Below are 14,692 nucleotides of genomic sequence, written 5' to 3' on the forward strand. Positions count from 1 at the left end.
TAACTTCATGAACTCTTTGGGCAACACCAGAGGAACTTCTGGCTCTGCAGTTGGTAGGTTATTTACTTGAAACAGACTTTATTTCTGCAAGGTGCTAAAGGGATGTGGAAGCAGGCCAGCACCGCTTTGTGCGCTCACTTCAACACCTTGTGGAAGAATCCCTTAGGAAGTGAGCTCATGTGAAGTAGATTCATGTATAATCTTCACGGACATCAGTATGTTAAACTGAATGAAATACGTTTACATTGAAAGCCACTCAGCTACACAAAGAAGTTATTGAGCTGCTCTCCACTTTGAGCCATGTGTGTAAGTTTAGCAAGCAATTATGATTCAAACCACCAACTAGATTTTATTGCCTTATATGACTCAAAGGAATTTTCACTTTACCTCTGCTCAGCTCTAACACAGTTACCACAAGATCTTATCTACAAAAATGTAGAACAGCTTTCACCTGTTCATTAGGGTTTTCCATTAACTGTAAAAGCACAGAATGAAACACCAATTGCATTAAGCCATGGGTAATATTTTTTAATTGTTGTGCAATTACAGAATTAAACTACAGTATTCTTTGCTTAATTATAAAAGTCGAACTTCTTCCTAAAATCACTCATAGAGATCTTTGTGTTTACAGTGCACACATGTTCTCTGAGCTGTTCAGTACTTCATAATAAGGCTTAATTATTATGGGAAAATTACAGGCAAAAATAGAAGAAAGCAACACTGAAAAATATAAATTGCACTGTAAGAATAAAGAGCTTAGTTAAGTGCTAGTAACAGCTAGCAAGTTCAAGTTTAAGAGGGAAAGATGAGATTCATTTGGTGGAAAGAAAAAGGACTACTATAGTTTGCTTGATTAAAGCACTGAAAGAGAACAAGATTCAAGACCTCTTATCCTAACATTAGTTCCTTTTTTAGAAACCATTAATTTGAATTCTCTGTTCTGTGCAGGAGTTAATGATCCAGAGAATACAGAGAATCAGTGGAACTAAGACATAAACAATTCCTCAGTGTTTAAACTGGATTGCATCATGTAGAACCAAGAAAAACTAAAGGGAAGGAAGGAAGAATAATATTGTGGAACCAAAGATGGAGTGGGAACACGACAGAGATCTACATTAAATATTACCAGGAAAACAACACTATGTCATTCAAAAAAAGATTAGAAAAGGATAATTGTTCCACTTTACATCTAGTTGGAATAAAATTTTTGGTTTAGATGATGTGTGAACTCTATCACAGTAGTTCAATTTTATCATTGTGCAATAATGATCGAATCTTGAGATACAATGTGCAATAAATGCAGAACAATATGAGAAAAATTTAATTTAGCTAATTTATATGACATTTCTATAGTAATTATTTCACACATTATTTTATTAGATGCTTTTTTTCAGGTTTGTCTAAGCTGAATTTAAAATCAAGAGCAGTTCAAGATGTCTGACTCTCCAAGCAGACTATATTAATAGATTCAATATTTGTTGTTAATCTGGAAGGATTCATTTCTAACAGTGAATGTTTCTCAATAGTCTATAAACAATTAATTTAAATTGCTCATTTTAATAGTTTAGTAGTGAAGAGGGTCATAAAAAAAAAATACCAGAGTAGTTTTTGGATGCATTTTTCAGGTTTCTCCAAGTTTCTGCTCCAAATGTTTGCCTTTCTGAACTTTGAATTTAGTGATGCTGTTCCAAGAACAACCTACAGCCAGCAGACTGAGTTATCTGCCCTGAGGATTCCCAATGTGAATGTTACAACATTCATTCGTTGTTGTTTGCTTCATGAAGACAAAGATTAACTAAAAAAAAAAACTTATTTAGCAGTAAGGCCAAAACAACATAAAATTGGTACTGAAGATCATTCTCAGACAATAAGAGATGCCATTAACTATGCAACAAGTCCTTCCCCTTCCAAACTAATGACTGAAGTGTAACCAGTCAGTGTCCAATCTTCAAATTAATGTAATTTAATCTGATTAAGTGTACAAACTGTCCTCAGTCCTAGACATTTAGACCTTGTCATTTCTCCATAAGGCTGTGGTATCCAATTTTCCAGTAAGTTGCTTAAGAGAATGATAATCAGTTAGAGCACACCTGTACAGCATATGGCCAGCCAAGCAATTTCTTTGACTTATTGCATTATTTTAATTAGGCTTTTTTCCTACTTGATAATCAGTTACAAAATAAGATTAACATGCCTTTTTCTGTGTTCTTGTAGCCAGCACAGCTCTGGCCAGAGCTCTAGACTCTGCTTTGCTGCCTGATGACCCTCCTGTTACTGTGCTGGGTCAAAACTCCTTTCAAATAAATTGTTATTGTAGTCTGTCTCTCTCATTCTTTGGCTCCTTGATCCATTCCCATTGCTGCAGGCTGCATTTGAATATTCTTCCTCTCATAGTTACATAAAAAATTATCACATGCTCAGACCTGAGAGAGACAGGTATGCACTTTTTAGCCCCCTCCTGGTGCCTCACAGTTGGCTGTAGGCTCATCAGGTTGTTTGCAGCCAGCTCTGTGACCTCCTGGATAGGAATTTATGGCACTGAGACTTCTCTTTTTCAGAAAGGAAAGCTGCCAGCCAAGAGTTGAAGGTGGATCCAAGCACATATGTAGAGTGGACAGAGAATGGCTTGAGAGCCCTGAGAAGAATTTGGGAATTTCAGTTGATGAAAGACTCAAGATGGGCCAGCAGTATGAATTTGCAGCCCAGAAGGCCAACCATTTCCTGAGTTGCATCAAGAAAACTGGCCAGCAAATCAAGAGGTGATTCTGCCCCTCTGCTCTCATGAGACCCCTGGAATACTGCATCCAGTTCTGGGCCCCCAACACAAGAAGGACATTGAACTGTTGGAGCAGGTCCAGAGGAGAGCCACAAGGATGATCAGAGGGCTGGAGCACCTCCCCTGTGGGAACAGGCTGAGAGAGTTGGGGCTCTTCAGCCTGATAAAGAGAAGGCTCCAGGAGGACCTTATAACAGCCTTCCAGTACCTGAAGGGGGCCCTAAAGGAGAGCTAGGGAGGGAAATTTTATAAGGGCATGTACTAATAAGACAGGGGGAAATGTCTTTTAAATAGAAGAGGGCAGATTTAGAGTAGATGTTAGGAAGAATTTTTTTACTGTAAGGGTGGTGAGACACTGGAACAGGTTGCCAGAGAAGTTGTGGATGTCCTCTCTGGAGGTGTTCAAGCCAGGCTGGATGGTACCTTGAGCAACCTGTCTAGTGGGAGGCATCCCTGCCTATAGCAGAAGGTTTGGAACTAGATCTTAAAGGTCCCTTCAAACCCAAACCATTCTATGATGCTATGATTTTGTTCCAGCCTTCTTCTCAGATGACTCTGAGGTGTTGTAAGATATTCTGTTAACTACAAAGTGATTCAACCTGACAACAGTTGTGAACTATCTATGTGGTAGCATGCGTGGTGCTGAAAACCTAGGGAATAACTAGATTACACATTTGCGACTGAAGGAAGAAGAGAATAAATAAACTCCAAGTAGGATCTGTCCTACCATCAGGAGCTTCCCACCAGTGCCTGTGCTTTCTTAATCACAAGGAGTACCTGCCACACACTTCAACATTACACATTCACATAATGCTGATATTTTTAAAACATAAAATAATAAAAAGAAATGCATGCTATCATCCTGGCATGTCAGGGAAAAAGGAGCAAGGAAAACTACAGCACAATAAGCTTTATGCACCATTTCAGGAACCTTTAAGGTCGTTAAAACCCCCTGAAACTCTGTTAGTTCTCTTCACCTCAGCTTCCTACATTCCTTCTGACCCATGACAGGTAACACTGAGGCTCTTACGGAAACAACTCCAGGCTGTTTTATATGTCAGTGACCAGTCATGTAATACACTCATCAAGATAGATAAGAAGCACAGAGAAGACTAGGCTGGATAGAAGATTACAGCCTTCCAAAACTGTAGTAATTAATTCCTTGATCTCAACCAAAAACTTCCTCAGCATGAAGCTGGCCCTACTGTAACTACATACAGCAGGGACTGTCTTCAGATTTGGTGTCAACTTTGGCAACCAGAGTGCTCTCAAAATACGTACAGAGGAGCTCTTCACCCAAACAAGTATCCTAGGATCAATTCAGGATAGCTATTCTGTTTGGAGCATCTTTTTCTAAGACTGAAAATGATGTGCCTGGGGTAACTGAGTTTGCTGAGACCACGTGACTAGTGAGGCCTCACAACAACAATAAGCCAACAGGAGGAGACCTGCCCTCTCCAAGAAGCATAGAGCTGTCACAGCATTGCAACTTTACAGCATTTCTAAATTTTGATTCATTGCATTTTGGTGTTACAGTTGAGAAACACATGGTGCACCATCAGGCACAAGTAACTTCCCAAGTAACTTAATTTGCACAATTAAGACGTTCTTTTCCTCTGAACTCTAATAACAACCATCTTCCAGAACAAAATGTAGACACATATATTAATTCAAGTATTAATTCAATACTTACTTTTACTGTTACTGCTAGTATTACTGCCAATGCTGTCATTCCTAAGGGAGCTGGCAGCAACAGGTGGAAACGAAATTGTTTTTGTGACAGCGACTCTGGAATCTAAATAGAAAATGAGTGTGTCAGCATTATGTAACTTAAAATACAGTTCCCTCTATATGTAATGAAAGTCTATAGAGCTATTTGGCTCTTCTAAAATTTGGCTGTAGGGCTTTCTTCTTAATAGGCCAAAAAAGGCTGCCTTATTAAGAGACAGATGAGTCCACATACTGAGCTGCTGCTGAATAGCTATTCTGGAAAAGCAATTGCTTTAAACAAGTTCTTAGGTAGTGGCACTGATCTGCTTCTAGTTATTACTGGTGTAATTGTGCAAATGGATATGTCGCCCTAATTAAAACAGCTAATAGCTGTCACTAGAGAGAGTAAAAGAAAAGAGAATACGAAACCTCCATTTACTGGAAGGATGAGAATCAGCTGCAGGAGCCTGACCTGAGCTAGTTGTATCTTTCACATCAAGTAAACATGGGCCTTTTCAGGAGGAGTGAGGTGAATATGGAGGTGACTTGAGGCTACTCCAGTTTACAACTTATCCTAGCTTTCTATCCTTTAAGTAGTGTAATTTTAGGCTCCTTTACTGCCTTATAAAAACTAAATAGAGCATCAATAGAAGATAAGATGAAGAATAAGAGCAATGTATGAAAATGATCCAGGATGTATTTAGGATGAAAAGAAACAGAGCAGAGCATTGTGAAGTTATCTGGATTATATTAAGGAACAATGTCACTAGAAACGATGGCAGTAGTTTTACTGCCAGATATAAATCTCCTTTGAACAGAAATGCAAACTTTGGTGTTGGTGGTAATTTTAGCTGGCAGTAAAATGGAAACATTTAGATACACCACTGGATTCTTAGCATCTTGAAAACAAAGGAAAATCACCCATTTCTCTTTATTTAGATTCTGTTCTCCCAAACAAGAGCCATCTTACCATTCTCTGGTGTTTCTACAGTTGAAGGCATAATGCACTCGTTCTTATCCAGTGAATCTGCAAATTCCTTGTAGACCTCAATGGTACTATTAAAGAGCCTAAAGAAATTCTCAGGAATGAAGCGATCTTCTTCATAAAGGTGACCATTTTCTTTTATAAAATCCTAGGATAAAATACAGAATTCAACTTGAAAAGGTCGGGAGAGATGCACACATCAGCACCTCAACAGATGATAAAAATATCCAAAGTGATATACAAGAGCTTAAATTTTTATCCTGTAGAAGACCAGATCTTCTGTGTACAAATGTCACAACCGTTTGATGTTTTCAAATTAACTTTGTAAATAGAAATAAAATATTATTCCACTGTTGTAATAATGCCAAGAAATTAAAAGCAGTTTCCCATCCTATGCTGAAAACAAAGAGATTTTTCATTCTTTGAGTTCCCTCATTTAAAAAAAAAAAAACACCTTGATTTCACATTACTTTGTTATGCTCTGCATGTTTCTTTTAACCTGGATCCAGGAACACAACACAATCATAGCTATTGTAAGAGTACAGGGAACAGAATACAATAGCTGTAACAAAGCAGGCTGAGATCTTTGATAATGTAACTAAAAATAAGAGCAGGATTATAAACAAGGAAGCCCAATCACTCTGAGATCTAACAGACAAGTGTGTTATGTCAGACTAAACAAAAAGTTAAGGACCATGTTAAGATTGATGGCTGTTTTCTTCTTTGTGACTGACTGGTTTTCACACAACAGTTGCTTCTTATGCCAGCAGTTCAGATTTGGTCTGGACTTATTACTCCCAGTAGGAGTGGTTAGAATACAGGTTAAAAAACTTCCTAAAGCTTGGTTCTAAGATTGTTTTCTCTTTAATGCTGACAGAACTAGATCTAAGACTATTCTATAAGAAAATCAATAGCAGTTTGATTCTGTGAATTACAGAAAACTAAGAACATACAGCACAGAAATAAATGTACAGGGAAGATGAAAAGTAGAATCTCCGTGTTAGATTACCTTATTTTTATCAAAAGCTAGACATGCCATAAGATCATTTATTATCCTTGTGAGGTTATTAATTATTGAATAGTTGCTTAAAACATCAGACATATCGGAAATATCCGAAAATTTCTGGAGAAGACTATGTAGACTCCTTGAAAATTCAGGCACCATCAAATGCAACCAACAGTGATTAGGCTGTTAGGGGATAAAAAGAAAGACAGAGAGGTAGATTAAATATCAGACTTCTGCAAAAACTGGTTAAGCAACTCAATGTGCAAAAGTAGATCAGACTCCTCTTTCCAATTTAAATTATCCTGAATGTCTAAATTAAAATTCACTTTCTTTGGTGTCAGCCAACTTTCTCTTTAGCTCTTTTGGTAAAATTTCTATTCTCACTGATACTGACATATTTATGGTTGTCTGTTAAATGCCATCCCTTCATTAAATTCTTAATGAATGCTAAGCAACAGTCTGTTGAGGATTTCAGCCCTAGGACATACTACTATGAACACTTTTCGATGCTCTCATTAACCTATTTTAATTTTTTAAATAACTACTGCTTTAGCAACTTTCTACAGACTTTTTAAAAGCCTGCACAGTTCTCATTTTATTATTGTTACTCTGCATAATTGAGTTAACCCCAAAGATCCTTGATTTAAATCTCTTTTGAAGAATGTTTCCAGAAAAGTTTTGCTGTCAAAATTAACGTGCATATTTATCCACCTCTGAGGAAATCAGCTCAGTTAAGTTCTCTTAGCATTTTCACTGAAAGTCATTTCTGATAGAAAGGTTCTATATTCAACAGTCTTTATTTTCCTGAGATGCTGTCAACAAATTTTTTTTCTTTTACACATCTATGATGGGATCTGTCACATCTGTGCCACTGGAATAGAGTTCAAGTCCTTCAACTGACTTTTTAGAAAAAAGGAAAAATACTCTTATGTGTTAGTCACATTGCAATGCATGTATGGAAATCTCTTCCCAATAAATACTGCATTATTGACAGTAAGTGCTATGAGAATAGCACTTATAATTCCATATATGGAGTTATTTTTTTCAACTGTTAAAAATGTATCAGGATGATTCAGGACTGTCAGCTACAAAGATTTTGACCCAGCAATCCCAAAGGAAGATGCACCCTCAGTAACACTGAATTAGTTTCTAAGGTGTGTTTCTATGGTATGTAAGATGGTGATAGCAGCATCCAATGAATCTCTGTTTTACAACACACAGAAAGCATCTGACACTGAATCTGCTTCTACACATAATCTCTTTTTTGTCAGTTCCTGAATTAACTCTTTCAATCTTCAGCACTGAAACTATCTCATGCACTCCTAACAAGTGAAAACTATTACTGCATTCAGTGAATGTATAATTACAAGAGCTTAAAATGTTTAAATAATAAAAAAAAAAAGTTAAATGAATAGCATTTGGCTTCACTCCCTGCTTCCTTTTTCTTCACGCCTGACAGTGGGAGGGGAGAAACAGAATGAAGTAAATCAGGAGGGAGGCTTGTTGATATGTATTCCATTCAAGCAGCATGCAATGTTCCATGTTTTATTACCCTCAGAAGACAGAAAACAAATTTTCCTTTGCTTTGGTGTAGGAACATCAATATAGTGCTTCTCTGAGCTGTAAAACTACAAATTTTTGTGGATGCATGTTCTACAGTGGCATAGATGAGCGAAAGCTCTTCACTTATCCTAGTGTGTAAGGAGGTGATATGGCAAATCCAGCAGGGATTCAGCTTTGCTGTTTCTGTGGTTTTACAAATGCATGAGAATCTCCTCCAAATGAACTTTTCTGCCCTGCAAAGCTTTATTGCTTTATTTCATGAGAATTTTAATTTTCTTTTCAGTAACATCAAGCTGTGCAAGTGTTAGTTTTCTGAATACTACCAAACACAGGGATAAAACTGTTAAATCCAGCAAATAGGTTGTTTGCCAAGAAGAAATGGAGAATTAACTCTGCTTTTTGTGTGTAAATTTGGACCAGCATTTATGTCTTGGGCTACTTACAAATCTGACTTCCTCTGTACTCTCAGGTACACGTGACACTTTTATTTCTGTATTCAACAGTTTGGAATTTCTCTCTTCCATGGAAATTGGCCCCTGATGCTATTGTCTTTGCCTTTTAATCTTCAGGTTAAACTACACATTCCACTCTATTCAAAACTACTTTTAATGCCACTCAGACGCATTGAGCTAGTGCATAATGCAACAGCCCTCTATTTAATGGATCGGGTCAGTCTGTTCCTGTTACGTGCACTACACTGGCTTTCCATTAGCTTTGCATTCACTCTGCCTTCCCACCTTTAGTCGTCTACATTCAAAATTTGCTACCTTGGGTACATTTCTCACTTTGTGCACACAGTGAAGATTGAAGTCTGTTGAAAAAAACAAAAAAAAAAAAAACAAAAAAACTGCAGAGAGAGCTGTTTCAAAAGCTGAAAAAAAGGCATCTGCCATGACTTTCTCAGCTTGCAGGGACCTCTTAGAACCTGGAGCAAAACCTACTTATTCAGCCAGCCTTTGGTGTGGTATGTGTAACATAACCTGAAATCCCCAGAAAGGAATTTGGCAAAGTGGGACGTGAATACTGCTGAATACTTCCTCCTGGGAAGGCACAAGGCCAAGAGCTGCACCTTCCCTCATCACTACTGAATGTGGTGTACAAGCAAAGCGAATATGGAAATCCCAGCTCTAAACTTCTCTTGTCCCTATTTAATTCTTGGCTGCTCATTGTAAATGTAAACTGGATCTAAGTTTCTGGATGTGATGCAGCAAGATGAAATGGTATTTAAACTAAAGAAGCAGAAACTGCTTACTGTCAGCCAAAACTGAACCACGGAGGGAGGTAAGAGGTAAGCAGTGAGAACGACCAGGAGCCTATTGCACAGGCGGACTCCCTGGTGTTCTTCAGCCACAGTGTAAACACTTCCCAAGAGAGCAACAGAGAAAATAGCTATAACACAGCCTGGCCTACACAGGGCAGCTGCAGTGCCCTCAGCAGGGAGTAGAACCTATTCTAAGGCTGCCCACCACTGAAGCAATGCTCAGCACAGCAGGCATCCAAATAGCTGGATTTCAAAATGCACTGTAGCCAGGGGATGATAGCTGCCTTACTGGGTAATTGCTATTTTCAGAAATTCAATTTTTTTTTTTTCCATCAGTTTTAATTGTGTTATATATGACCTCGCATAGCTATTCCACAGCACTTTTTTCTGCTGAGTTTTCCTGCTTAAGGAATAAAGTTTAAATAACATGCACTCAGCATAATTTCTACTTTCACTCTTTTTTCTTCTCTCTTGTTTATTTATTTACTTATTTTTGTAGTGCATGCAACAACAAACGGAGCACTTGTAATGAATCCTTCCTAACTATATTACAAAAACTAAGGACAAATGAAAACCGTTTGGTAGAAAAAAACAATCAGATAGCATGACAATGGTTTTAAGATTAAATACAAAAAAATTGTAAAGAAGACAGCAGACATTTATTTAAAAGCATCACTATGTATGGGATTACATAGAAACTGTTTGAATGAAAGTGCCCCAAATTTCTCTGTCTGTTTAGTTACTGACACTGTCATTTTCTGAACTTGAGCTTCTCCTCATTGGCTAGTGCATATTTGCTGTGCTTCAGTGGCATTTCCACAAGCTTAAACTAGAACGACACTCTAGAGGATATTCCAAAGTAAAATTCAAAAGAAACAAGCTGTGTAAGAAAGAAAAATTTTCCATGGTCACCACAGTTTAATTCTTTTTCAGAGAAAATATTAAAACATTGAATATGAAGAAATACTTTTTTTCAAATTTCTATAATTATCAACATTTTAAGTTACAGTAGGAATCTTTCTACATTCTTGTTTTTTAAATGAATAATTGCAATGCATATGACAAGTGAAATAATCATCCTTTAACTGTAACTTAGTAAGCCATAGGACTAGCTACAAAATGTTATCAACACCACTGTTTTCAGTGGGCTGTTTTACTGGGGTTAACATATAAAGTGGTTGTACATACCAGGCTATCCATCTTCGGGACATATTTAAGGGTTATCAGATAATCATTCGGAAGATTTCCAACCTACAACAAATAGATAATAAAAATGCTATTACTCACTACACAAATCAAGATATTTTCCATCACTATGTTCAACAAAACATATCAAGTATCAAATGCAGATTTTAGGTAACCTAAATGCAGGCTGCAAAAGTCTGCATACTCATTTTCCAATGGAATTGCTGCTGACTCTTATTTGCTCAGAAGTGAAGTGTCTTTCCACCTTTCCCTAACTCTCTCAGATTTGATCCAATCATGTACTACCATCTCTCAGCAGAATTAAAATCAGTGATGTGATGAGGAGAAGCAATGGTCTGCGGTTATTCATCATGGCAGAAATGCCAATGCATTTCCATCTTTTAATGGCAAGTCTTGAACTGTTTGGAGAATTTACGTGACAATTTGTACTTAACTTGAACCTTTCAAACCCAGGCCTCTGACTAAGACTTTTCTCTTGAACAAGCATTTGAACCTAAAGAAATGCCTGCCTGCCTTGTGCTCATTGTTACACCAGGTCAAAAAAGCCACTTAAGTATGGCTTTAATTTTGAAGCCGAGCCTCCTACTAACAATGAGCAATATAATCATGTCACGGCAATGTCCTAGGGCAAAGGAGAGCTTCTGCACACGTAAGTTGAGCACTGCCATTGTGGATAAGTGTCCTTGCATCAGCATGCCAGGCACAAGTGGAGGAACAGGTCTTTCTGAGCTATACAAAGCACTCTCCTATAGATGGAATCTAACACTACTTTGAGAAATGCTTGATCATCTGGGGAATGTGTTGACTGAAGAGACGAAGTGAGGGAGATGCTGTCATGATCCACAGTCTCTGGAAGGACCTTTTCCAAAAGGTCCACCAATACTTCAACACATAGTGATAGAGCAAATCTACTTCCAGCTTTCTTAGTGAGATTCAGTAGATATTTATCATCATCATTTGATATCCATTTAGTCAAAAGATGATAAGCACATACATAGTTTCCTTCTTGAAGTAAAATCTACACTTTGTTCAACAAAGCATTCCTACTTCTTTGGGTTAAATTATTATTCTTTTCTTCATAGCTGTTTTGATTCTGCTGCTATAGCAACAAGCACAGTGATTTTTCTTTTTTCTGTGTAGCTTTTAGGTAATATTTGATACAACAGAATGTATTATTTGTTAATTAAAATTGAGTTTCAATTAAAAATTGAAACAGCACCTTAAAAATTTCCAGGTTCTGGATGACATCTTGCAGTCAAATTTCAAACTTTTTTTAATTTTCAACATGCATTGAGTCATGGTCCCTCTGTTCCATGACTTCTAGCTTCCTCTTATAGCAATAAAAAACAAGTTTTATACAGAAGATCATCATTATTTCCTTTCTCTAGATAACTTTTTATCTTCTATTATTATTTTTTTAATTTTATAACCTTTCTTTCATAAAGCAGCAGAGGCAAAATTGCCTCTAAAATTCTGTCAATTTATATTTATCTGGAGTTTTGGGGAATTGATTCAAGATACCAAAAATAGTGAAAATTATTGCAACGCATTTACTGTTCTTTAGAGTTTCTTGAAATTGAGTGACTTACCCTAAAACCCTCATCCACTTTTAAAATAATCTTTTCTTGCTCTAAAACCACTCTGACATTGTAACACATTCATAGATAACGCAGTTTCTTTGCAATTTCCTTTGCGTGCCTAGAATGTAGGATTAGCAACACTTCAAGCAGCAAAGATATTGAAGATGTTACTGCATGTGCAAAGTTTCTCCTACTCACTCTAGTGGGATTCAGCACTTAGCAATGTCAGCAAAAGTACCATTCCTTAAGAAAGGTCACTGGAAGATTAAATTTGTTCCAAATCAATGAACACTACAAGAACTGATATGCATTATGTATACAATCTACTTTACTGGCATCAGAGCCTGTCAAGCACTTTTCGTGCACATTTAAAAAAAGGTAACAGCCCAAGAGCTCTTACAGCTCCTCCAACATAGCTAGAGAGTACAGCTCAGTCTTAAAGAGTTTTTCCTTGGCAGACTGAGAATGGGAAAATATATTTTAGAAGAAACTTACTATTAAAAATGAAGATCAGTGAGGGGGGAAACTTGTCAAATGTAAAGTATATGCCCTGCCTCGAAACAAAACAACTTATTAAAGTTTTATTGATTAAACTCCACATGGCAGATGCTCTGCTGATGGTAAAAGTTGGAGTTCAGTCAAAGTGAGGGAATTACATTTGCATCCAAGCTTGACTTAGCAATTTACTCAAAGAAAATGGTTTAGAGATCCTGATGCAGGAGTGAGGACATGCTTGTACTAACACTGTACATTTCATATTGTCTTCCTTTCCTGATGTGAGTCACATTTTGTTGAAGGACAACTGCCAAGACTACAACCCAGAACTAATCACTTGTTTTTTAACTGTTGAATTATCTTCATCCAGTAATTAAAGTGGAAGCCAGAAGAAGGGGACAAACATGGCTGCATTGAGTTTTCCACCTGCGCAAAATTCCAGAAGTATTCTGCACACTAAATCTAAGCAAGGTGTCTGACAAGAAGAGGACTATGAGCTTAGAAAAGGCTTCTTAATTATAGAGAACATCAACTGATAATCTTGGAAAGTAATGTGTACAACTAAAATAACCGTGCTTTGCAATTAAAATGCCACAAAAAAGTTCTCTGATTTAGTGGGTGGCTGTGGTTGTAGAAATCCTAACAAGCACTGAGGAAAAAACAATTTCATGACATGAAGACCAGGGAATCTGGATTTTTGTCTTCAAGTTCATATAGAATCAACATTAACTGCTACGTTCCCATTTGTAACAAAATCTCAGATAAGGAAACGTAAGTTTGAATGACAAACAGAAGTTTGAATAATTAATACAACATTGTTAACATTGCATAACCAAAATACACTTTTTGAAATATGATCATGATGGCGTAAATGGGGAGATAAAAAGTTATATTGTAAAAATGGTTTAGGTTCCATAAACTACTCTTTCAGTGCAACAACAGAACAGAACAGAACATCTGAAGTCAAGGGCTTTGATATGAGGGCTACTGCTCTTGGAATTTCTCTTTATTGTGGTTATTTTGAAAATTTTAAGGAAACAAGCATACATATAAATATTTTTTATGCACAGATCAAAGATAAAGTCATTAAAGTAAATATTACCATTTGATATTGTCAATGCTTTATTTTTTATTCAGAGGCATACAATGGAAAAAACATACTTTTCATTTGGATAGCATTTCTACCTCTCATTTCTCTCTTCCTCATTCCCCTTTTCTCTACTTTTAAATATCTCTGCAACTCGCTCCTTTGTGTCCTCAGCTTTTCTTTTTCTGCAGAGGACTCCTCTTTCTATCATCTCTGCAATCTACTCTACCTCATCTGCTAAAGAAGCAGTTAATGAAATTTTTATCCTTTGGCTTAAGACAGCATGTTAACAATTTCCGTTCACACTTTTTACAGCCATAGTGGCAGATTATATGCAGAATAGCAACACTGGATCCTTTTCTTGTAACCCTTTCACTCAGTAGAGTTTTACTCATTTAAAAATAAGCTAATGGTAAAGTTCAAGTTTACAGAAAAGATGCAATGTGAAATCAACTTGTTTGAAATGGCTTCTCAAACAAGTCTGGTTGATGCATGTTGACTATTGTTTAGGCTTCAAAATTCAAGACAAAAACATGCTTTAGAAAAGTAGACCACTAGACTTTGTTTATGTGATTGATTTATGTGATTTGTTTAATAGCTATCTTAAACTTTGTTTATGAATGAACCCAAAATTCATAGTTACATTGTATACATACTGCATAGCTCAATTAAAATTCCACTTATATTTAGTCTTTACATTCATATTTAAGCATGTATTATGCACTGAGCAGCTTCCTAATTCTTGTGCAAAAGCACAATTACAGCAACACAGTGCCATAGTGTTCTGCTGTCTTACTATGCTGAAAAGAACAATGGGGACAACTGACAAATGCTGCAATTATCATTTCTTAATACAGAACATTTGTTCATCAAGTATCATGTTTTCCTTCAGACACCTTCATTAAAAAAAGAGGCAGGAGATCAAGTGATTAGTGATAAAGAAGGAATACTCTCTAAATACCTTCATTCTCTATAGGTATGAAACTGTTCTTTTAAAGTTCTCTGTATTTAATAATTAAGCAC

General features: G+C 36.7%; 2 protein-coding genes across 3 annotated transcripts in view; one reads left to right on the plus strand and one right to left on the minus strand.

The window, feature by feature from the left end:
- TMTC3 (transmembrane O-mannosyltransferase targeting cadherins 3) overlaps positions 1-14,692 on the plus strand; it is a 1,052,995-nt gene that overhangs the window by 132,626 nt on the left and 905,677 nt on the right. The window lies entirely within an intron of this gene.
- KITLG (KIT ligand) overlaps positions 1-14,692 on the minus strand; it is a 54,692-nt gene that overhangs the window by 9,499 nt on the left and 30,501 nt on the right. The window contains exons 3-6 of one of the 2 annotated variants that reach the window (XM_048934662.1): positions 10,490-10,552; positions 6,481-6,660; positions 5,457-5,619; positions 4,470-4,571 (exon numbers count right to left, since the gene is read on the minus strand). In XM_048934662.1, coding sequence (XP_048790619.1) covers positions 4,470-4,571; positions 5,457-5,619; positions 6,481-6,660; positions 10,490-10,552 — 508 coding nt within the window. The remainder of the gene's footprint in view (positions 1-4,469; positions 4,572-5,456; positions 5,620-6,480; positions 6,661-10,489; positions 10,553-14,692) is intronic. The other variant, XM_048934663.1, reaches the window with a different exon arrangement.

Source organism: Lagopus muta, chromosome 1 (assembly GCF_023343835.1).
Source record: "Lagopus muta isolate bLagMut1 chromosome 1, bLagMut1 primary, whole genome shotgun sequence".
Lineage (NCBI taxonomy): Eukaryota > Metazoa > Chordata > Aves > Galliformes > Phasianidae > Lagopus > Lagopus muta.